The sequence below is a fragment of the Sorghum bicolor genome, chromosome 6 (assembly GCF_000003195.3).
Source record: "Sorghum bicolor cultivar BTx623 chromosome 6, Sorghum_bicolor_NCBIv3, whole genome shotgun sequence".
Classification (NCBI taxonomy): Eukaryota; Viridiplantae; Streptophyta; class Magnoliopsida; order Poales; family Poaceae; genus Sorghum; species Sorghum bicolor.
Genome location: NC_012875.2, coordinates 56,767,165 through 56,792,052, shown reverse-complemented (window position 1 = coordinate 56,792,052; position 24,888 = coordinate 56,767,165). Strand labels below are relative to the sequence as shown.

Here is a 24,888-nt window from a genome sequence, read left to right as displayed (position 1 = left end):
TGACATTTGACCTCAACCTGGTTAACTTGCACATAGGAAAAGTCATTTAGAGGCAGAGCAGCATGTCTTCTCCTCGATTATTTTTTCCAGGATTGTTTTTTCAGGATTCTGAATTTCTGCTAATTGTGAGTGAGACGAGTTTGTATCCTACTTTTATTTGATAATAAAAAAGGAGTTCGCCAAGCTGCATACAGCCATACATATAACATATCTCTTTCAGGCTTGTTCATGCCATCACACTCATTCTCTGAGTTCCATTGTCATGGTGTACATCTGACAGAATAAAATAGACAGGTTTTCAGTTTGCTTCGCCTTATGAATTTAATTGGGTTTGTTTGTCTTGCTATTAAATGTAGAAGCTGTCCTAATCCTTCTAAAGTATGTTTTCTTTTGGTTAACTACAACATGCATGGATAGCATCACTAACATTAGGCAATATGAGATCTAAGCAGCTTTGTACAGTACACAAATAAAGTGGTTTTCTTAAAAAAAGGATGACGCATGTCTAATTTTGTTCATCATGTGCTTGGATGCGCTCAACAACATTCTAGTATCACGTTGTTTTGGTAGAGGTCACGTAATTTTGCCTCTGCTTATATGGATTTCATTGGGTTTGTCTGTCTTGTTTAAATGCAGAATCTTTCCTGATCTTTTTAAAGTAGGCAACTGAAACATTTCTGAAAAGAGGACGCGTTTTTGAAAGAATGTCATTCTTCTTGTCAGTAGCCTCTGCGGTACAGTGGGCACACGAAGGAGAAGGGCCAGGATAAAGCCGCATTTAGTTTCTGATGGCAAAAAATTCGTGACACTATAACACTTTCGTTTGTTTGTGGTAATTATTGTCTAATCATAGACTAACTAGGCTTAAAAATTTGTCTCAAAAATTCCGACCAAATTGTGCAATTAGTTTTTATTTTCGTCTATATTTAATAATCCATGCATGTGTGTAAAGATTCGATGTGACGGGGAATCTTGAAAAATTTTGAGATTTAGGGTGAAAGTAAACAAGAACCACTTGCATACCTTTGTCATTTTTTCTGACAACCGGACCAAAAAGTTTTTAAGACTTCCTGTCACATTGAATTTTGTGGCACATGCATGAAGTATTAAATTTAGACGAAATCAAAAACTAATTGCACAGTTTATCTGTAAATCACGAGACGAATCTTTTGATACTAGTTATTCCATAATTGGATAATATTTACTACAAATCTAAACAAGGCCGTAGTGAGTGATGGGCAAGAAGCAGACAGTTCTCCAAGGTGAGCTTGAACAAACATTCTAGAGCGAGAGAAGGTGAGTTGACAGTCAGCATACGTCTTTTTTTTTGTTAATTGCAACTTGGATTTGGATAGCATTGCTAACATTAGCCAAGGTGAGATCTAATCAAGTTCTGCAATCTACAGTACACTGACTCTTCATCATTCATGCACACCGCACTGTCTTCTAGTACTGGTTAAATAAACCTGTTTTCTTAATACAGGATGCTACACTTCTAATTTTCTGCATCACGTGCTTGGATACGTCAAGAACACTCTGATCTCTCGCAACCCAGTAGGGGTCACATGCATGGTTCCTGATAACCCAAAACAGTGTCACCCTCCGGATAGGCAAGGTGTTATTGCGAAATTCATTTTTTTTTAAATTAAAACCAGTGAGATCTACTCCTACTCAGCAGAATGTTCCAGAATTGTGCAGGGAGATACCCAGCTGCCGAGCAGAGGCATCAGCAAGGCAGGCGAAAGCTACACGACTCGTCCTTGGCTCCTTGCACCTTGCTCCGTCGTCCGTCGATCCGGTGGGCCGGCGGTGGCCCCGTTCCCATCTCTTCCCCAACCAAGAGCAGCCGTCCGTCGCGCAACCCTGGCCCGCACATCAGTATTGTCACCTTGGCCTTGTTTAGTTTTAAAATATTTTTGGATTTCGACACTGTAGCATTTTCGTTTTTATTTGACAAATATTATCCAATCATAAACTAACTAGGCTTAAAAGATTCATCTCGTGATTTATAAGCAAACTGTGTATTTAGTTTTTATTTTCATCTATATCTAATGCTCCATGCATCTGCTTGATTTGATGTGTTTTTGGTTTTCGGGATGGAGTAAACAAGCCCTTGTATCGCGATCGCGAGGCAGCGATCTGGAGCCGCTTTTGGATCCATCTCTCTCTGCGCGTGGGGCCGCGCCAACGCGTCCCACTCCCATGGCGGCAGTCGTCCAACGCCGTCCACACATTCCCCCGCAAAAAAAATCCTTTCCCACCACAAAAGAAATGGAGGCAGGTTGGCGGCAGTCACACACACGCGCACGGGCACGGGAAAGGCACGAGCCTCCTTTTCCCTTTCGATCGAGCGGCCGAGGAGAGCCTCTGTGGCGACTAGCGAGTGGGCGAGTGGCGAGCGCTTCGTCTAGGCAGCCCAGCTGCGCATTCCGATGCAAATACGTGGAGGCTGGAGTAATAAAATACCGAGTGAGAGAGAGAGAGAGGAGGAGGAGGAGGAGGAGACGGTCTTTTCTTTTCTTGAACCAAGGACAAGGAGGGGGGATCAGGGAGAGTGAGTGAGGGCTGAGGGGGGAGGTTTTGCCGCCGGCAATGGAGATGAATCTCCGGGCGCAGAGCCCGCTCTGCTCCCGGGGCAGGCCCGCCCTCGTCGTGCGCCCGGCCGCTGCCGCCACTGGCCTCACGCTGGTGAGTTACGGTTTTTCCTGTTGTTTCCTTCCCCTTTTCGCTTTCTGGTCCGTGTTGTTCGTTGCTGGATGTTCTGATTGGTGAGTGGGCGTCCGGGAAAAGCCGTTGTTGCTCTGTCTGTGGGAATGGGGAGCGAAGTGGGCTGGGTTTTAGCAGGCTGCGTGGAAACAAGAAGAGGAGGATTTGGTTACAGAGTAACAGAACTTGTTGTGATACCCAAAGATTAGTCGTGGAGCTCGTAACGCTGACACTTTTGTACCTTTGTCTGCTGTTACAGTCTGTCATGAGGTGCAGCAGATTCACGAGAGGCGAGCTCGTTCGATGCATGGTATCAAGTTCAGGTTTGAGGAACGATTTTCGTTACAGCAATCTCACTGCTCCTACTGCTTAGCTCATGTTTCTTGTTTTCTTCTTCTGACATTGCGTTACTCAGATTATCCTAAGAGGAATCCGAGGAGGACGTCGACTTCTAAGAGCAAGGGCGTCGCGTCGGGAGGGTATGCTTCAAGACCTACTGCTGAATCCAGCACAAAGAAGATAGAACAGAGCAGCAACGATGAAGGTGATTTTAGCAGAGCCAATGGGTCACTGTATGGTGAGGCAACAGAGAAGGCAAGTACTGCAGAAGAATCGTCTCAGGTTTACTTTCCAGAAGACAATTCAAGCAGTGCTGAAAGGGACGAAGCTGGGACTGAAGAGGAGGCTGACCAAAATCAATCTTCAGTGCTGTCTTCTGCTTCCATGGATGATGACTCAATTGACAGGAAACTTGATGAGTACCGTGGTAAAATAAGTGCATTAGTGAGTTCGAAACCTGAACCGTCATGGCCTGCAAGTGTTGCTGGACAAAGCGAATCAGTTGGCGGTGTTCACGGACAAGACGGACCAATAATTGGTTCCGAGGATCATGACAGTTCAACTGTTGATGCACCCATAAAAGGCAGGCCATTTGCTGAGGCCGTTGTGGGATATAAGGATTTTACTGAATCAGCAGCAGGAAAGGCAACCATTGAGAATGAGAAAGAACAAACTGTCTCGTTAGAAGATGTGGTCGGGATAAATACAGATGCAGAGGAAGAGCTTTCAGTATCTGAAGATGACCCAGAAGTGCTACTGAGGAGGTTTCAAGAGCTTGCTGATGAGAATGATTCGATTGGGAACAACTGTTTTGTTTTCCCTGAAGTAGTGAAGGCTGATTCAGTGATTGATCTTTACTTAAACCGCAGCATGTCAGCCTTAGCTAGTGAGTCCAATGTTTTTGTAAAAGGAGCATTCAATGGTTGGAGATGGAACGCTTTCACTGAAACATTGCATAAAAGCGAATTAAGAGGGGATTGGTGGTGCTGCAAGCTCTACATTCCCAAGCAGGCATACAGATTAGACTTTGTATTCTTTAATGGTGACAGTGTCTATGAAAACAACAATCACAATGATTTTTTCCTGGAAATAGAAAGTGACATAGATGAACACTCATTTGATGATTTCTTGGTTGAAGAAAAGCAAAAGGAACTTGAGAGGCTTGATGCAGAAGAAGCTGAAAGGAAAAGACAAGCTGAGGAGGAGCGCAGGAGAGCGGAAGAAAGGGCCGCAATGGAGGCTGACAGAGCACAGGCAAAGTCTGAGGTTGAGAAGAAAAAAGAGAAATTGCGCCAGATGTTGAGTTCGGCCAGCAGATATGCTGATAACTTATGGTACATAGAACCTAACACCTACAGAGGAGGGGACAGGGTTCGATTGTACTATAACAGAAGCTCGAGACCACTAATGCATAACACTGAGATTTGGATGCATGGAGGTTACAACAACTGGATTGATGGACTTTCAATAGCTGAAAAACTTGTCAAATCTCATGAAAAGGAAGGTGATTGGTGGTATGCAGAAGGTATGTACATTTACTCTTTTCATCCCTTAGGATTTATGCACCTTTCTGTTCAATTTCAGATGATGTTATTGTTTTTGCCTTTCATGATCCCTAACCTCTGAGTCTGAGATGCTACTTTGACATCACTACATGTTATTTTAGTAGATATTGATAAAGTATGTACTAAAAAGCCCTTAGAAAAATCTATTAGAAACTTCTTCTAACAAAAAACATGCTAGTGATACAGCTTTCAGGTGACCAATCTATATGGCTATAAAATATTTAGAAAGTTTGACAAAAAAAGGTTGTAAAATTTAATGGAAATCAAACCATTATATCATGGCATAGGTTGTAGTGCGACAAGTTAAAATTGTTCTAAGCATAAAAGAGGTATGATAGCCTGAAATCCTTCTGTTATGCATAAATCATACTTTTGACTTTATTCCATGTATTTTATAGTTACATTACCTGAAAGGGCATTGGTGTTGAATTGGGTTTTTGCTGATGGACCACCTGGCAATGCAAGGAATTATGATAACAATGGAAGGCAGGATTTCCATGCTATTGTTCCGAATAACATATCAGATGATATCTTTTGGGTGGACGAAGAACATAGGATCTTTACAAGGCTTCAGCAAGAGAGAAGAGAAAGGGAGGGTGCTGAAAGAATAAAGGTTAGTTCAGAATAGACTTTGCATATAGTAGGAGCAATGCTTACTTGTACCTAGTAACCTAGATACTTATCAAACAAGAAGCAATTGTTTTGATACTCTTTCAACTACATAATTGACAAAAGATGATTTGATTGTTGCTTTCTTTCCCCAAATAGGCTGAGATCTCTGCAAAAATGAAGGCTGAGATGAAGGAAAAGACTATGAGAGCATTTCTGCTCTCACAAAAACATATTGTGTATACTGAGCCACTTGAAGTACGTGCAGGAACCACTGTAGACGTTCTTTATAATCCTTCTAACACAGTGCTGAATGGAAAGCCAGAGGTTTGGTTTAGAGGTTCCTTTAACCGTTGGACCCATCCAAGTGGTCCCTTACCACCACAGAAAATGGTAAAGACTGAGAACGGTTCACACTTACGAACAACAGGTGTGCAAACAAACAGTATATTGCATCTTTTTCTTGGACAGATTTTTGTATTAGTTTTACTACCAAGTACTCCTAGTCTTCTAGATGGCCTTCAAAAGTATTTTTACTCTAAGCTACTTGTGTAATCTGTCTTGTATGGTGAACTAGTTGGTATATTAAAATCTAGGGTTTTAAAACTCTGCAGCACTCCAAACTCCTCACTGTTAACAGTAGCCCTAAGGGCCAAATATATTTTATTGTAATAAACCTAAGGGCCAAATATACAAGCGATCTATGTATACACTTGTGCCTGGAAACCTCTGCAGTCCTGAACTATGAAGAAATACAAACAAGTACTCCGTCTGTCCACAATGCGATTCTCGCTTTTCGAGAAGTCAAATGATTTAAAGTTTGACTAAAATTATATAAAGATGTACTAACATTTATGATACAAAATAAGTATCATTGAACTGATTATGAAATATATTTTCATAGTAAACCTAGTTGGAGACATAAATGTTAAAACTATGCACTATAAACTGGGTCAAAGGTAAACTAGTTTGACTTGTATGTATCTTATAGTTGCAATTTTTTTTGTGGATGGAGGGAGTACATATACAATCTAATGCTCACATTTTCCCTGGTTATCAGAAGGGTAAGCATGTTAATACGTTATCCAGCTAAAAAAACACTTATTTTTCTCAAACCTATCGAATCTATGTTCATCACGTTGTTGAATCATCGTTTCGAATATTGATCAATGTTTACTGAATTCCTTCTCTTGAGTTCTCTCTAACTTATCTGTTTGTTTTTTTCCCAGTCAGGGTTCCCCTGGATGCATATATGATGGACTTTGTTTTCTCTGAGTCGGAAGAAGGTGGAATATATGACAATAGGAATGGGATAGACTATCATATTCCTGTTTCTGATTCAGTTGCAAGGGAACCTCCAATGCATATTGTGCACATTGCAGTGGAAATGGCTCCTATCGCAAAGGTAGGTTTTCATTGCATATTTTGTGACACAAATGATGATGCACTTGACAACTACCAATATCTACACAGGTTGGAGGCCTTGGTGATGTTGTTACAAGCCTTTCACGAGCTGTTCAAGATTTAGGCCATAAAGTTGAGGTTATACTGCCGAAGTATGATTGTTTAAACCTAAGCAGTGTAAGTTTGTCTACTGGTGTAAAATGTCCTGCATCTCCCTTTCTTTCCCTTTTTATCTATCTACTCTCCTTTCTTTCTTTTCTGATTTTGCAGTGTCCTTTTCACTTTAATGAAGTTAAGTTCGTTTAATTTAAAAGCACATATATCTAATAGATGGAGAATGTTCTCAATGTGTGCTCCTTCATATCAATCTGCAGTGCCTTTTTATATTATTTATAGAGAGTTTCATGCGTATGGATGACCGATGATAGTTGATGGATATCAATTTCCTTCATTATGTTGGCTTCCTTCGGTTGCAGGTGAAGGATTTACATTACCAACAAAGTTTTACTTGGGGTGGCACAGAGATAAAAGTATGGTTTGGAAAGGTTGAAGATCTCCCTGTTTACTTCTTGGAACCACAAAATGGGTATGCAGTACTTCACTCTCTATTTTACAGGACTACTTGATTTTTCAGTTGTAAACTTGTAATTGGCTGCATTACTTTTTTTTTATATAAAAATGGTCTTTTACTTTGTTTTAACTACTTTATATATTTTTTATTTATCATTACTGGTTCCTTGTCTTGTGTTTCAGTATGTATTTAGATTAGCTGTCACATTGTTAGACCAGTACAAGGTGTTGATGGTGGCATTAGTAAGTCTGAATATTGCCGTCTTATACTTTGCCAAAAATGAAATCTGCTACATTGTACTATTACTTTCTGTAAGATCTAAATTTTCTGTTCTAAATAGGTTCTTTGGATTGTTTTTTTTAATCTTTTGTTGCCATGCAACAAAATTTTGGGGTGGTGTAGCAATTTAACAATAGGCTGTATTTGATATTTCTTTCTGCAGGATGTTTTGGGTTGGATGTGTCTATGGGAAGAATGATGAGAGTAGATTTGGTTTCTTCTGTCATTCTGCTCTGGAGTTTCTGCTCCAAAAAGGATCTTCTCCTGTGAGTACATGATTGTTCAGCAAATTTCATTCTAAGTATTGAGGCTTACTATTTCCATCACATTTGCTATTTTTTCGTGGTGCTGGTGCATAATGACAGTTTATTATGTGATTTGATGTTATGCTAATAACTGAGCAGTTTCTCTTTTAGTTGTACTTGCCAAATTGTTTCTAATAGCAGCTCTCTTTCTCCAAGATGTGTTACAACATGTGTTGCATACTTTTACTGTTACCTTGTTGACTGCTCTTCTCCCCCTCCCCCCCCCCCCCCCCCCCCAAAAAAAAAAAAAGAAAAACAACTTATCATGGGGGTGATGTGTTCTTATTCTTGCAGGATATCATACATTGTCATGATTGGTCAAGTGCTCCAGTTGCTTGGCTATACAAGGAACAGTATGCTCTTAATGGGCTCGGAAATGGTCGGATTGTATTTACCATCCACAATCTTGAGTTCGGAGCACATCACATTGGCAAGGCAATGACACATTGTGACAAAGCTACAACTGTGCGTACCTTGTTTTCTTATTGTTGTACAAATCCTTCAAATTTCTTCATTGTGCTCCTGTTTGTTTGATTAAAATTTTATACTGTTTCGGCCATCCATTCCAGGTCTCTGATACATACTCAAAGGAAGTGGCTGGACATGGAGCTATTGCACCTCACTACTATAAATTCCATGGAATTCGAAATGGAATTGATCCTGACATTTGGGATCCATATACTGACAAATATATTCCGGTATGCTAATGATCATGGACTGTTCTCATAAATATTTTTGTTGATTGATTTGCATTTTTTACTACCTCATTGGACCTTGTAAGCTTGCGTCAAGAGTTCAGCTCCAGTTGATACCTTCTATTTTATCCTGTGGAACAGCTTACATGTTTGCTAATTTTCCTGGGAATTTTCAAACTTCCTGGGCTATGCGAGGCTAGAGAATTTTATGCAATTAGTTTGAGTTAGATGTTTATTGTTCCACTACCACTGCCATACTTCATTTGCATACGATGTAGATCAATGCTGCAACTTTTGTTTCCATGCCATTGTGAACAATTTCTAGCTCAACCTTTTTCTTTTGTTTTCCTTTCAGGTCCATTATACATCAGAGAATGTCATCGAGGGCAAGAGTGCTGCAAAAAAGGCATTGCAGCAGATGCTTGGATTACAGCAAACTGATACCCCTGTTGTTGGAATCATCACTCGTCTAACAGTCCAGAAGGGAATCCACCTTATCAAACATGCAATTTATCGAGCTCTTGAACGCAATGGACAGGTCTTACCTTTTTCTTGCTCTGGATTTGCAAGTTTGTTATGTTTCATTTACACTATGTTCAGATTTCTCAGAACTGATGCCAGCGTTTCTATAATAGGTGGTTTTGCTCGGTTCTGCACCAGATCCTCGCATACAAGGTGACTTTACAAATTTAGCCAGTAGGCTACATAATGAATATCATGGCCGGGTGAAGCTATGTTTAACCTACGACGAGCCACTGTCGCATTTGGTTAGTTTCAGATATCCTGCCAATATCCCTGTGTATTAGAATTTGAAAATTGTCGGATGCTGAATTTATGATCCTATTGTAGATATATGCCGGCGCGGACTTCATTCTTGTTCCTTCCATCTTCGAACCTTGTGGTCTAACACAGCTTATTGCTATGCGCTATGGATCCATCCCGATTGTTCGGAAAACTGGAGGTTTGTATATGCATGTAATAATGATATTCCCTTGACAATTGAGTTTCAATTTGGCATTACAAGGTTTTTCCATGCATGCTGCAGGCCTGTATGACACTGTCTTTGACGTCGACAATGATAAGGATCGGGCTCAAGCACAAGGCCTCGAGCCAAATGGATTCAGTTTCGAAGGAGCTGATAGCAGTGGTGTGGATTATGCTCTCGATAGGCAAGTATAAACCCGTCTGAACTTGCGTAACCTACAATGCTGTAACACTCTAACAATACTTATTCCACCTGTCGTCATTTTATTTCAGAGCTATAACCACATTTTATGATGCCCGCGACTGGTTCAATTCCCTCTGCAAGCGGGTAATGGAGCAAGATTGGTCATGGAACAGACCTGCTCTAGATTACATGGAATTGTACCATTCTGCTCGCAAAAACTGATATACCTTTTATCAAAAGGGAAAACACCCTCGGTTTGCCCAGGTTAGGAGCATCTAAATGTTGTCCTGAGTTTCTGATGAAGACTCGACTTCGGAGTTCGGACCAGTTCTGGGAAAGCAAAGCGAAAAGCCTTGCGTCAAAAAAGTGCCAAGTTTGAGCCTCTGCTTACGCTTTTCTTTATAGCTCTGGATGGGCAGATTTGACATGGGGGCGCGGCAGTGAGGAGATGGCCGCGCGAGTGATGGACGCCCGATGCTACACAGCGCGCATATATGGTTTAGAGAATGTTACTTCGTACGTTACATGCATGTATATACGCATGGTAGTGGCAGCTAGCTAGTAGCTTGCAAAACAACAGTACGTCAGTAATGTATCCCGGAAACCCTGCCTGAGGTATATAGGCTATATAGTGTATCGATATGCGAAGTATGTATACACATCTTAATTGTTTTACTAGTAGTTTTCTTCTCCAGAAACGGCTTCACCTGTAAGTTGCCATACCTCCAGAAGATCTGCATTATTGTAGGCGAATAAGACCGTAGTAAGAGCAGATAATCAACAGGCTTTTCAATTCCAAAAGGTAAAAAAGAGCAGCTATAAATTGGCGTCCATGACCGGTGTGTTGTCAAAAAAAAAAAAAAAAACCATGCGGGTGGAACTATAACCATGAGGGTGTGTTGTAAATAAAAATAAAAAAAATCAGCCTGCTCCCTTCTGCTTCTTCTGCAGGCTATGAGATAGAAACTTAGAAGGATCCATACAGGCACAATGGAGTCGGTGGTGCATATGATTGTGGTGTTTACATGTGACCCATGTATTCATCTAAAAGAAGCTTGCTCAGTGGCAACATTTCTTTTTTTCACCAAGATAGCTAGATCTTGTCTAGCAATAAATATTGAGAAATGGAGGAGCATATTACCTCGTGAGATGATCCAGCGAAGATTAGTGAGGAGTACCGACTCTATGATACCTTAGAAATACATCACCGTGTTACTAACTTTTCTCTTTACTTGCAATTATTTTTCTAGAATTCCCATGTTAGACTAGTGTTGGAACTAGGGTGCAAATTGCAAAACTTTGTGAGGTAGACTAGAAATACTTGACTAGTCACTCGAAACATCTTCTGTAGGGAGCGACTACAATCCCTCATCTCTTAAATCCCTACATCTACATATGTATAAACAACGATATAGGTTAGATGTGAGCAGTGGCGAAGCTAGAGGACAAATATAGAGGGGTCCGACAAGAAAATATATATGGTTTAGGGAGTGTCAGGGTGGTCATTATAAAACTTCATTAGCAAAATATACATATATCTATGGTATCCCATGTAAAAATGGAAAAATGTGGGGGGGGGGCATGGCCCCACTATGGACCAATGAAGGTTCGCTTATGGGTGTGATAGAGACAAAAGTGTCTCTACACCCACTATGCCTTCAAGAGACATAATCCAAAGATGCTGGAAAGAGGAAACAAGAAGAGGACAATGAATAAGAGGAGAGTAACTTGGGGCAACCACTTATCTCCAATGTTTGGATGAAACGACTTTGGAGGGCCCCTCATATATCTACAGTTTGCTCTTAGTGTTTGCCTCTATCGAGCGGAATAGAAGAGATTTCAAATTCTGTAGTTGGGGAGGTAATAGCAGTAGACCTTCTTATACTTTGACTACTGTTTCCACAACAAATTTCTCATACCTGCACATACTGAATTTGTGGAGCTTTGGAAATAAGGCAATAGACACATTAGCTGCTCTTCATTAGCACCACATTCTGTAATGGTTAAGTATTCAACGGGACATTGACATCTGACATGATCACCACCTTTGGTCAAAACAAACAAGTGACAAAGGAGCGCTTGTGACACTTCTAATTAGATAGATTATCAAAGTTCAACGCTCTCCAAAAAACACTATCTAATGCATCCTTGCCCTTAATGTCCAAGATAATTTGAGAACTAGAACATTTTCTTAATTATGGTTGCCCAATCCATACAATGCAAGTGCGTAGCACAAGACCAAGGAATACAAAGAGGTAGCAGGAGCAGGTTGAGAGGGGGCAAGTGCCCCCAAGTTCGTACAATTTCCACTAAAACTATTAAATTTAACCAAATTTCAATCTCTTATAATTTAGGAAAACCAAGTAAAGGTTAGCCTCATCATCTGGTCATATCCACCAAAATGTCGGAAAGAGACAGTTCTAGGCAATCTTTGATGTGTAATTACTTTTGAGTAAAAAAATAACTCACTAGGACCATTTCCAACCTATTTTATCAATTTTGCTATCTTAACTATCCTAGACTCTTCAAATTTGTGAAGCCTTGTCCTACTATGCGGCTTTTATACTCTGCAATTGTTCATCAGCTAGGCACACCTCTCCTAGAGATAGAAAATCTACCAAAGGTGCATCATTTAATTGAAGAGATTCCAGTTCTTACCGAGAGGTTCACGCAAGACCATGAAGGATGATTTCACTTCCATTCACCTTAATACAGAGCTTGTAAAGACTGCTATTTGGTTAGAAACTTTTAGGTACATTGTCTTCTCGCATGACATCCATATCACAACGATCACTATCCCAGTCTAATGTGAGCTCTTGCAAATAGTGTTTTTGTCTTAGCCACATCACATGCTTATTCCCTTAATTTCTCACTTTTCAAGGTAGTAAATGCCTACCATTTAAAGCCCCAATAGTCGCGCTAGTTCTTTTAAATCTGAATCATAGTATTTTTTTCTTGAGTTTGAACCTTTTTAATAGTCCTAGAAGTTTCATTTTCCTCACCTTGAAAATGTCCAAGTGATAACTATTATTAGGGACAATAAAATGTTGCATGTTTATAAGGTCACATAAATATCTTAACAAAATATAGCATAAGGTTGTTGATTCCATTACTCACAGTAAATATTCTACCAATGAAATGACTCTGCTTCCAATTGTTGGCTCTAGCGGTATTGGAAAGGCAACCTTTACCCATAATATAGAATGACTCTCATTTTGGGACAGAGTGAGTACATAAGGTTGATGCACGAATTCCAACAAAGTCCATCATTATATTTTTGCCTTGCAAGCTATACTTGCTCAGCTTGTGCAATGTGCAGTGCTTTCACTGCATTTTTGCTTCGCTTGCTATAGTTGCTCAGCTCTCATGGAGCGCACTCACCTCTTTGCATCCACCAGACAATCGAGTTCTCGTCGACTAAGTGTCATTCCTTTCATGAACTTGTTGATTGGAGCAACATCATGAATCTAATGGCACACAATGTGTAGTAGGGGCACATGCACCTAGGGTAGATTTAACTTACTCAACATTCACTGGCCAGACCTGCCAATCAACAAGCAGATCAGTAGATCACAGAGCGAGTAGGACCCATGTAGGAATATCTAAAGTTACTCCAACGAATATAGTAGTAGTTTGATGTTGACTACTGAAGTGCGAGAAACCTCCTTGAATTAACCAAATCTTTTTCCAACACTGTTGCCATGCATCCCAAGCTTGATCTAGAAAAGTAGAGGAACATTAGAAGACTTCACATAGTTGCCTATATTATTTGTAAGTGAATATCAAATATTGTCAATAGTAAAGCTCTTATTGTGTTAGGCACTTGGCAACAGTTAGAAAAGCTTGCACTTGCGCAGTTGAGCAGCTTACAACTTACTATATAGTGAGGGGGTTAAATATATCTAGTTTTTATATAGACTTTTTCTGTTCTAGTCAAACATAGATGAAAATAACAAAAAGTTTTTTTTTGGCTAGGCGTACATGTCATACGCTATCTAGCATTGAGAAGGCGATAGATGGCGACGTCAAGCTCAGAGCCCGACGATCCTGACGATTTTGATCTATTGATTGTGTTTTTTGCAACGTGTGCATGCCGCACACAGATGTACCGCAACATCTTCTTAGGAAGCGGGTGTGCTTACTAGAGGAGCACGCCTATCTCCAGGCTTGGACCCTAATGAAGCGGAACCCGCGTGATAAGAATTACGATGTGGTACTAAAGTATAGATTATTAATTCTCTACCATATATGGAACAAACGTACTAGCTTCTTCCCCACGTGCCAGTCCGTTCTGTTCCGGCCCACGTCCACTTCGGATCCGCTCAGCCCATCAACGATCAGATTAACTCCCAAGGTAGAGGGCGCGGGGTGGCAAGTGCTTTTGGTAATTCATTCACTCTATAAATTTCTCACAAGGATACTAGTCAACTTTTTAGTTACGAGGCCACCCATTATTTAAGCACTTGTATACGTAGGCGGAGCGCACGGATCATCTCCCGTAAATACAATCTCTACCACGTACACGCGTGGCACACAGCCACACACTACATTTCACTTAACGTACGTACGTGACACTGACGCCGCCCACGGTGACCACGTCGCCAGCGCACCTCGGCACGAGCGACACCACGATCGTCTTGTCCTCGACAGCTCCGATCTCGTCCAGCAAGTCGATCGGTGATGCCAAACCTCGCCGCCGTCTTGACCGGCGAGCCTCCCTCCTCCTTCTCCTTCTTCCGCTGCTGCATCACGTGCGGCGTGATGAGCACGAAGCTCCCCGCGCACTCGGCTGCCGCCGTGCCGCGCGCTGCCGTCCCCGGCGGCGCACTGGTTCACGAACACGTCGAACTTGACGTACCTCAGATGATCCACGACCTGCACCCCGTCGACGACCAGCACCTCCTCCTCCTCCTCCTCCTCCTCCTTCTCCTCCCGGCTCCTGGAAACCCTGGGCCTCGTCACGGCCACCCTCACGATCCTATCCAGCTTCGCCGGGAACACCACGCAGCCCGTGGGCGGGCGCCGGCGTCCCGCCAGTCTAGACGTCCTGGTACGCGTACCGCAGCTGCGCGGCCGGGTCAAGGCAGTCGCGGACGCGCGCGGCCGCGCACGAGCCTCCCTTGTCGTAGAAGTGGAAGCTGGCGTCCAGCCAGTCGCCGTCGGCGAAGTCGGTGTTGCGCGGGCTCAGACCGCGCCACGCCACACGTGCCACAGGCGCCGGTCGATGTTGCCGTGGTGCGCGAAGAACACCGGGCCCCGCGCCGCCGAGTAGAAGTTGCCCATGTCCTCGCCGTTGGGCCGAACCTCAGAATTTGGTAAAAAAGATAATCCAGAAAAAAATGTTGAATGGTACGTGTTTGGAGAATGACAGAAGCAACCGTTCCACTATCATCTAACAAAGTTGTTCTTAGCTAAAATCATACTTTTTTAAGATACCACAAAAATATTTTTATTTTTGTAGAAACTTTAATTATCAAATATCTTGTGACAACGACTCCATAAAATCTGTATTAGTCTTGAGGCAAGGACGAGTGGAAGCATTAGGAAGAACAAAGGAGACAGACAGATGAGACCGTAAAGTATCTAGTCAGGCTTTTGTAAGTTCTGAGAAAAAAAATGTATATACCAGCTTGGTGAGAGCATCTTAATCTCTTCTAGTAATGATTAGGCGCCTTTAGATAACAGTATTGAAATAACATAAAAATGTTTTTCAAATATTTTTTTCCTAAAGGTGGACAAGAGATTTGCCGAATTTATATTATTAGAAGAAAATTAAACAAAAACATAGCAGACTCCTTCCGAGTTCCGAGAGCAGCCACATGACCATACTCAACTCACTGCTTACATGAAAATACGTTGTAGGGGAATAACCCCGTTGACTAGAGGAACCAAAACGAACATTGGTGGGTCAACTAATTAAGCCTTCTAGAACTAAAAATGACACTTGACGCTCAGGGCCGTCTCCAAGAATTTGTAAGCTAGGGCCCTCATGTTTATTAGGATGTAATGCTGGCAGAACTACTAAATGAGAGTGCAGCAGCATGGCCGATGGGCAAATGGAGATACGAAGTCACGAAGTGATTGCGAGAATGCAACTCCACAACGGTATAGGGACGCATTCGCTACAGTCGACAGCTAAACACGATTATGTCACAAGTTGTGGGCTACAAACGAGAAACTAACATAGAAACGCTGGACGCCTAGGCTAAATACTCAAAATCTGGACTGCTATGGGGGTTGAGCGGTCGCTCTCGCTCGTGGCCTTAAAAGGCCTTGTTGACACTGCATATCTGCCCGGAGTAAACCGTGACAACATTCTTCCCAATGGCCAAAGGTGGAGCCAAAAATATGAATTTCCCTTTTTAGGAGAGGGGGACAGCAGTACTTCCCCCGCACCCCACCCCCCAAAAAAAATCTGGCTAATTAAAAAAAACAGTAAAACTATACAGACTTAGGCCTTGTTTAGATGCATCTAAAAACCCAAAACTTTACAAGATTTCTTATCACATCGAATCTTGCGGCACATGCATGGAGTATTAAATATAGATAAAAATAAAAACTAATTACACAGTTTGTCTGTAAATCACGAGACGAATCTTTTAAGCCTAGTTACTCTATGATTAGACAATGTTTGTCAAATAAAAACGAAAGTGCTACAGTATCAAAATCTAAAAAGTTTTTGGATATAAACAAGCGCTTAGGAGAGTCTTGATTTGAGATGTACACATCTATATTTTCTATATAGTAGAAGCAAACCACCGTGTGGGTGGACAAATCAGACTCAACACTACACAATGCTCGACAGGGATAGGCTAAAATCAGCGTAGCTTGACACATATTTTTGCTGTCGATAGGCACCTTGAACTTTCTACAAGATCAAATACGGAAAATAGTCAAGAGGATCAAATGAAGTGATCGACACTTTCAAGATAGCTAGCATGCATAGAGGCGATGACCAAATAGGTGGCTCATGCAGTGCCAACATATATATGCGAGATGAGTTGCTTTCGGCTTCCACCATATTTGATACGGTGGCTCAAGAAATATACGGTGCTTCTGTCAAAAAAAGAAATATACGGTGCTTTCCAGCCAGACAGTGTTGGAGAATGCTCCAGTGTAGCAAAGGAATCCTTACACATGTGTGAAGAAATAAACAGAATAATGGGTAGTCCCTTTCAGTACAAAAACAACCAGTGTATTTTGGATACTTTTGCTTTTTTATTTTATTATATGACCCTTGTTCCGGAAAAGAGAAAAATATTTTTTTCGATTACATAGTATAACTCAAACACTCACAAATACATGCACACTCATATCTATAAATACACGCACATAAATTATATCCCTATGAGCATTTTCGAAGACTGGGCCGGCAAAGTCTCGAGATTGATTGAAGTCGTCGCAGACCAATGTTTTTCTAAACGCTAAACAGTAAATATTCGGTCGCCTATCGTTTGGTCATTATTCGAGCTAAACAGTCCATTAAACAGGCTAAATGGTCAATTAAACGGGCTAAACAGATGATTAAACAGAAACAGTGTGTCACTATGTAGCGTTTACACGATGTTTAAACGGTCTAAATGGCCGTTTAGACGAACAATGCCGCAGACGCCTCGTTGCCAATGGGAACATCACCTACGAGTGAAATCATAACGCCGTTAAATCTTGAACATGAGATGCTACTAAGGCTCTTTAAGGATAATTAAGTAATTATGTTGTCACCTCCTGGATTGGAAGTACCCTCTCCCTCGTCGTCGAGGAAGAGGGGGCCGTCATCGTCGCGATATAGGAAGGAGCTAGGGGTGGGTGCCAAACCGAGCAAACCGTCACAGGTGACGATGAGGAGTTGGATGACGGGTGGGTATCACCTATCAGTGAGAGAAGAGGCACCACTTACAAGTAAGGCCCACTTGTTAATCGTTCACGTTACCATCAAAATCCACTTGAGCGTGCCAGCATAGCAAATCCGATATGCAGAACCACTGGGGGTTATTTAAATGGTTATAGAAAGGTGAGGGGGTTAAAAATATCTGGTTTTTATGTAAACCTTTTTTTGTTCTAGTCAAACATAGATAAAAATAACAAAAAGTTTTTTGGCTAGGCGTACATGTCATACGCTAGCACCATCTATCTAGCATTGAGAATTATTTAAATGGTTATAGAAACGTGAGAGGGTTAAAAATATCTTATTTTTATGTTCTAGTCAAACATAGATAAAAATAACAAAAAGTTTTTTTGGCTAGGCGTACATGTCATACGCTAGCACCATCTATCTAGCATTGAGAAGATGGCGACGCTAAGCTCACAGGCTTAACGATTTTTTGACCAAGATTGTGTTTTTTGCAAAGTGTGCATGCCGCACACAGTATCGCAACATCTTGTGTTGCTGGTGTGCTTAGTAGAGGAGCACGCCTCCCTACAGGCTTGGACCTAATGAAGCGGAACCCGCGTGATAAGAATTACGATGTGGTACTAAAGTATAGATTATTAATTCTCTACCATATATGGAACAAACGTACTAGCTTCTTCCCCACGTGCCAGCCCGTTCTATTCCGGCCCGCGTCCATTTCCGATCCTCTCAGCCCATCAACGATCAGATTGACCCCCAACTCAAATATGTCGACAAATTTGAAGCTCGCGTTGACAGTACGAAGGGACCATATCAAAGAAGCTATTGGTACTCAAACCGGACTAACGGAGGCAGGCGCTGACTTCGAATAAAACAAGGACATCATGTTTGAAGTGAGTGAGAGGACTAAAAAAAGGGCTAATAATAAATTTATTCAGAATTTGCATGGCGGCAGCGCGCCGGGCAGGAGTGCAGGAACACAGTGAGATCGGAACAAGGATGACTGCGAAGGATTACTGGTTATTTTGGTTTTGTGTAAAGATTAAGGATTACTGGTTATTTTGGTTTTGCGTAAAGATTAGGTAGCATTTATCCGTACGTTGCTATGGTACAATCTCCAAAGTTTATGGGAAATTAGGGGGTGTTTAGTTCATTTTTTATTTAAAAAAAAATCAGATTTTGATCTATTATTTTGCATAATGAACGCAAATACCATGTAAAATTTTTAGTAAAAAAGTGGCTATTCTCCATTTTAGATTTTGGCTTCAAGAGACCAAAAAATTCCAAAAAAAGCCTTAAAAGACCCTAATGAGGACAATAAATTCTACATTTTGGATGGAACTAAACATGACCGTAAAAATTTTGGCATTTTGCAAGAATATCAAATTATAAGTAATTTCAAGAATCTTTGAGAGTAAATCATTTCAAGTTTGACCAAATTATATGATAAGATAAAAAAACATTTATGGTGCAAACTAAGTATTATTATATTCTTTATTAATTATATTTTATAGTAATACCTATTTGATGTTACAAAACTTTATAATTTTTTCTAAAATTTTGGTCAAACTTAAGACGCTTTTATTCTCCATGTTTCTTGGAATAACTTATAATTTAAAATGGAGGGAGTATTTATTTGCTTATATGATTAGCAATGTTAACAGTAATTAGGATTAAAATTTATATTGCGAACATTCCATTCAAAATATGAGTTTACAGTACAACACATATTGAAATTTGAATTATTATGATATTACTTTTTTAGTAGCAACACACGAATCTTTGGGCGCATGCATAGAGTATTAAATATAGATTAAAAAATAACTAATTGTACAGTTTGCCTAAATTTATGAGATGAATCTTTTAAACCTAATTAATTGATGATTGGACACTAATAGCTAATAAAATAAAAATACTACAATAGTTAAATGCAAAAAAGACAAAAAAAAACACCGCTTTCCATGTGCTAATACCACTCCTTCACATGCAATGCACATGAACATTAATAGTGTCGGCTCGTTCTTCAAGGTCAGTAGCACAAGCAACACTTCAACAATAGTGGAGTGGACACAACACCACTTTCTATATGCTCATACCACTCTTTCATATGCACTGCACATGAACATTAATAGTGTTGGCTCGTTTTCCAAAGTTTGTAGCACAAGCAGCACTTCAACAACATTGAAGTGGACACTAGGCAACATGTAGAGCACGTGGGTAGCTAGAACTAGACGACATGCATGCAGCTTCAAAAGTAGGTTGGAGGTCAGCGCCATGTTTCATAGCGTCGAGCTATATTATATTAGCGCCATATCACTAAGGCTTGACGCCATGACCTATGGTGCCGAGACGGTTTATCTCGGTGCCATAAGTCACGACGCCGAGAAAAAGATTCAAAGTTAAATTTTTGATGTATAGAGAACTAAACATGGATTTGTTACAGAAAAGGATTAAATTATAAAAAAATTAGGACACATGGATGGGGTTAAATTATAAAAAAAATTAGGACACATGGATGACCTCGGATGACAGCCTCGGATAGAGAAGCATATGTGATGAAAACACAATGAAACTAATGCCTTGTTTAGTTTTCAAAAAATTTTGGTTCGAGGCACTGTAGCAATTTCGTTCGTTCGTGATAAATATTGTCTGATTATAGACTAACTAGGCTTAAAAGATTCATCTCGTGATTTATATGCAAACTGTGTAATTAATTTTTATTTTTAACTATATTTAATGCTTAACGTATGTGTCGCAAGATTCGATGTGATGGAGAATATTAAAAAGTTTTTAATTTTTGGGGTGAGCTAAACAAGGCCTAATTTGGTATTGTAGATGTTGATAAAATATTTCTGATAAACTTTATCAAAAATAGAGAATTTTGACTTGGAAACAAAGCTAAAGTGCGAGCTGAGAGATCAGAAGACTATGCTAGTTTTCGTAAAAAGAAAAAGGATAATTGTGACTATATTTATATTTATTATAAATTAGATAAATAATAATGTGAAGGAATTCATAATTGAGGATCCCATTCTCAGAAAAAAAAACCGTGGCAGTTATGGATTTGTACGTAATATGTGAAGATTCTCGGTCATATCTGGAGCAGTTAAGATTTTATACGTAATTTTTTGAAGGAATCTATCACCGAGGATACCATTGCCTATCTTCTTTGATCGAGTAGTATTATACGCTGCCTTGCATTATTGGATCGTCATGACTTGGGTTTTCTTACGCGAAAGCAGCCGTGCCTGATCAGGTTTCCTGGGCGTTACGTTTCGTGCGCGTGTGGGCCTTTACATAAGCAACCCCGATCCCCCCACCCTTTCCCCTACCCTCCTTTTACCCACCGCTCCGTCTCTCCGCCGCTTGCTTGGAAGACGAAGAAACCCTCCCCCCACCAACCCAATCCAGCCAAATCCGGTGAGTCCCGTGCGTTTCTCCCCTGTTCTTCCATCAATATTCGCAGTTTTCCGCCGATCGGGGGCCTTCTTCTCATCGATCTGGTGTCTGTTTTGTGGTTTTGGTGTGGGTGGGTGAACTCCAGGGCCCGGAGCAGTTCGCCGCCTTCGTTCGATTCGTTCGCATCCCCCAACGCGGTTCGATCCCACCGGTAAGGTTTTACTCGATTGGTTCTTAGTTTTTGCTGCTCGATCGGCTCGATTGATGTGCGGTTTTCTCGGTGATTTGATTTTGAGATTGGTTGGTGTATGCAGGAAGGAGCGTGATGGCCAAGACGAGCTCGTTCAAGCTGGAGCACCCCCTCGGTTCGTATGATGTTTCCCATGCTCCCTTTAGGTTTTGCGGTTATGTAGAAAACCGTTGATATCTGCTGCTTGCTTGTTGGGGTTGGACGATTGACTAGGAGGGTAATTTTGCGGATTGGTAGTACTCTTGAGGAACTGAACAGCTATCCATATAGTTTGAATAAATTTGTGAGCAATCGTGATCGGTGCAGTTTCCTTATGTGATTTGCTTTGGCTTGTAGGCAAGTTCGCCTCTCTTCAAAAGCTAGCAACTGCAGATTAAATTATACATATCTCGTGCCAAAATTTTTGAGCAGCCAATGATTATTGTGGGATTATGTTGCTGGTGTTGATTGGGTATAACTGATATGTGACTACAATTATGTACTTAGTGTTCTGCCATTCAAGTTTGTGTTAGACAGTGATATTTTGCAATTGTACATGATAAAAGTGGCTAGTCAATCTAAAGTGATCGTCTGGTTTGTCGTTTGAGATTTTTCTGAAGTGGTTCCTTATCTGGAGGATCATATATTTGAGATTTATTTTCTAATTTCTATGAATCAGATAATACATTTGGCTCAGAAGAAGTTTGTACCTTCACCAGACTTTAGGCAGCTGTAAAATGCTCTTTAGCAGGAAGCTGCCGTGTTCTTTTATAACTGTATTAGGTATTGTAAGGTTGCTCATGGTTAGAGCATCCCCAACCGTTTTGCAAATAAGCTTTGGATTCATGTATTTGCAAAAAAGTCTTAAAAACACTTATCCAACGGTTTGGCATTTAGACTTTGCAATTTTGTTAACTTGGCAAAAAGAGAGGAAGGATTGGCATATATGCCAAATCTGTTCACACTTTGCATTGGAAAATTGGCGCGAAGTGATTAATGCCAAACCATTGGAGATTGCCTCTTTTCACCTTTGCCATATTTTTTTGAGACTTGGCAAACTCCCTCATTTGCCAAACCAATTATGCAAAACGGTTGGAGATGCTCTTAGCAATGTGGTCATGCCCTTGATAAGTTACAGGGCAATCTGATTTTATTGTGCTTTTGTCCTAAGTTGTTATTATTGCCTTTTTAGTTTAACAAAAAAAAAACTATCATATATTATTTTATTGACATGAGTTAGTTGAGCTGGTTTCTATCAATTGATTGACATGTATGCCCTACTTGACCTGGATAATAATAGTTTTTTCTGCATTTCCTTAAGAAACAGATAATATAAAATCTGTAGTACTTGATAACATTTGATGACTCTGTATACTTTGAACAAAGACAATTCTATGTCCCAGCTAGCTATGATTTCCAACATGTTCTGAGTCGCTATGGCCTTGTTCCATCATTTCCCAGCAAGACAATTTAGCCTTTTGTATTTATTAGGTTAAACTGAACCCATGATCTCTCATGCTTTGTGTTACAGAGAAGAGGCAGTCTGAGGCTAACCGGATCAGGGAGAAGTACCCTGACAGAATTCCAGTAAGCTTCTACCCTTAATCTCACTAGAATTACAGAGAAGAGGCAGCCTGTATGCACTGTTTTGTTCTTCATGATTGCTTTGATCCAATTTATGACAATTTGTATAATGCAGGTGATTGTTGAGAAGGCTGAGAGGAGTGACATTCCTGACATCGACAAGAAAAAGTCAGTTCTCAACTTTTCTAAGTTAATCATAACTGCTATACAGATATGTTCATCTTTAAATGTTTAACTGCTATACAGATATGTTCATCTTTAAATGTTTATGAGTTAATGCTAGTGAGATTTTTACCGTTTTCCTGATAACTGATGGTAGTTGGTGCCATCCATTTCGCATTATATTGGGATGCCCTAATATAAATGTGCAACAGCATTGCATTGTGGTCGTTTATGCACATATATTATTTCAGTTGTCCCAATTACTATATCATGATCTATGGTTCAATAGAATTGTTTGATAATTGCAATAATTATCTATGGTGCAGTAGAATTGTTTGATAATTGCAATAATTTGACTCTATTCCTAATAAACAAACTTGTTGAGTTGAATATTTACTATGGTTTCCATTCTTTTGTGGTCCTGAAAATGTTGGTGGTTTTAGTTTTCTTTTTGTGATTGAAAAAGGGGCTCCTGTTGGTGGTGGCATTATTCACTTGTCCCAATTACTATATCACTGAAGCACTATTGTACTCAACGTGTTATGTGCCATGTCATCCATTGTAAGCAGTAAGCTGTTCTGTTTTTCTGATGGCCATCACTTTGCAGGTACCTCGTCCCTGCTGATCTTACAGTTGGACAATTCGTGTATGTCGTTAGGAAGAGAATCAAGCTCAGTGCTGAGAAGGCTATCTTCATCTTTGTGAAGAACACCCTTCCACCAACAGGTCTGGAAAATAAATACAGAAACAGCATATTTCTGACTCTGATTTTGCTTCCTATGAGAACTCATATGACGTTGAGCATTTGGGGACATGATAGCCATTCTCACTTGATTCTACTTACTTCTCTGTACTTGTGCAGCTGCTCTGATGTCTTCAATCTATGAAGAGAATAAGGACGAGGATGGGTTCCTCTACATGACTTACAGTGGTGAGAACACCTTCGGTCTGCTCTAGATGGATGGCGCAACACCACAGCTCACCGCAATCGGGTCGCCTTGCCCTTGCTTCCCTACCAATGCCCTGCCCATGCGGCCATGCCTCCTGTAAATAAGGCCTGCCAAGCAACTGTGTATATTCTGGTTTCCTCGTTGCAAGTGACTGCACTCTACTGCTAAAACCTACCTATCAGATTGTCATCGATGTAATGGACATCCTTTAAACCAAATTGATTGGACCTGAATCTTGGGTCGATGTGTGATATCTTTTATGTCAGTTTACGGTTACTGGTCCGTGTAAGGGCTGTAACAAGGTCAATCTGGGTCGCAGTATGCCATTGAATCCGATTGCTGTTGCTGTTTTATTGCTTGGCTGCTGGATGCTACCGACAGCAGCAGCTGATGGAAAAGCTCACCGGCAGGCACGAGGGCCTTGTGTCGCCGGTGCCATTACTGCGTTGAGGCTCTGTTGCTGATGGCGGCAGAGCCTGGATGGTGGTGGGCGTGGGTGTCAGGATGAATGCTGGGGCCTTGTTTAGTTCTAAAAATTTTGACAAAATGAGCACTGTAGCAATTACGTTTGTATTTGACAAATATTGTCCAATTATAGACTAACTAGGTTCAAAAGATTCGTCTCGTCAATTCCGACCAAACTGTGCAATTAATTTTTATTTTTATCTATATTTAATACTCTATGCATACGTCTAAAGATTCGATGTGACGGGAAATCTAAAAAATTTTGCAAAATTTTTGGGAACTAAGGCCTTGTTTAGTTCCCAAAAAATTTTGCAAAATTTTTCAGATTCCCCATCACATCGAATCTTTAGACACATGCATGAAGTATTAAATATAGACAAAAATAAAAACTAATTACACAGTTTGGTCGAAATTGACGAGACGAATCTTTTGAGCCTAGTTAGTCCATGATTGGACAATATTTGTCAAATACAAACGAAAAAGCTACAGTGTCGATTTTGCAAAATATTTTGGAACTAAACTAGTTCCTAGAAAATTTTGCAAAATTTTTCACATTCCCCGTCACATCGAATCTTTAGACGCATGCATGAAGTATTAAATATAAACGAA

The 24,888-nt window shown here is 40.6% G+C and overlaps 2 protein-coding genes and 1 pseudogene across 2 annotated transcripts; 2 read left to right on the top strand and 1 right to left on the bottom strand.

Moving 5' to 3' along the window:
* On the top strand, nucleotides 2,308–10,339 carry LOC8066807 (starch synthase 3, chloroplastic/amyloplastic). The gene is made up of 16 exons (XM_021462791.1): nucleotides 2,308–2,688; nucleotides 2,966–3,029; nucleotides 3,122–4,570; nucleotides 5,009–5,223; nucleotides 5,379–5,649; nucleotides 6,449–6,624; nucleotides 6,693–6,800; nucleotides 7,100–7,209; nucleotides 7,637–7,739; nucleotides 8,073–8,243; nucleotides 8,348–8,476; nucleotides 8,829–9,011; nucleotides 9,109–9,240; nucleotides 9,323–9,434; nucleotides 9,519–9,642; nucleotides 9,731–10,339. Exons 1-16 carry the CDS (start codon nucleotides 2,593–2,595, stop codon nucleotides 9,861–9,863), a joined length of 3,576 nt encoding a protein of 1,191 aa, XP_021318466.1. The 5' UTR covers nucleotides 2,308–2,592; the 3' UTR covers nucleotides 9,864–10,339.
* LOC110436504 lies at nucleotides 14,197–17,417 on the bottom strand (annotated as a pseudogene).
* Nucleotides 20,709–24,121, top strand: LOC110436610 (autophagy-related protein 8C-like). Its single transcript, XM_021464010.1, has 7 exons — nucleotides 20,709–20,910; nucleotides 21,035–21,100; nucleotides 21,204–21,254; nucleotides 22,650–22,705; nucleotides 22,818–22,870; nucleotides 23,472–23,590; nucleotides 23,727–24,121. The coding sequence occupies exons 3-7, from the start codon at nucleotides 21,215–21,217 to the stop codon at nucleotides 23,819–23,821; spliced, it is 363 nt and encodes a 120-aa protein (XP_021319685.1). The 5' UTR covers nucleotides 20,709–20,910; nucleotides 21,035–21,100; nucleotides 21,204–21,214; the 3' UTR covers nucleotides 23,822–24,121.

Coding starts and splice junctions, on each gene's coding strand:
- LOC8066807 (XM_021462791.1), top strand. CDS start 2,593: ATGGAGATGAATCTCCGGGCGCAGAGCCCGCTCTGCTCCCGGGGCAGG. Junction 7,740..8,072: donor TCCAAAAAGGATCTTCTCCT/GTGAGTACATGA, acceptor TTATTCTTGCAG/GATATCATACATTGTCATGA. Junction 9,643..9,730: donor GTGGATTATGCTCTCGATAG/GCAAGTATAAAC, acceptor ATTTTATTTCAG/AGCTATAACCACATTTTATG.
- LOC110436610 (XM_021464010.1), top strand. CDS start 21,215: ATGGCCAAGACGAGCTCGTTCAAGCTGGAGCACCCCCTCG. Junction 21,255..22,649: donor CAAGCTGGAGCACCCCCTCG/GTTCGTATGATG, acceptor TTTGTGTTACAG/AGAAGAGGCAGTCTGAGGCT. Junction 23,591..23,726: donor GAACACCCTTCCACCAACAG/GTCTGGAAAATA, acceptor GTACTTGTGCAG/CTGCTCTGATGTCTTCAATC.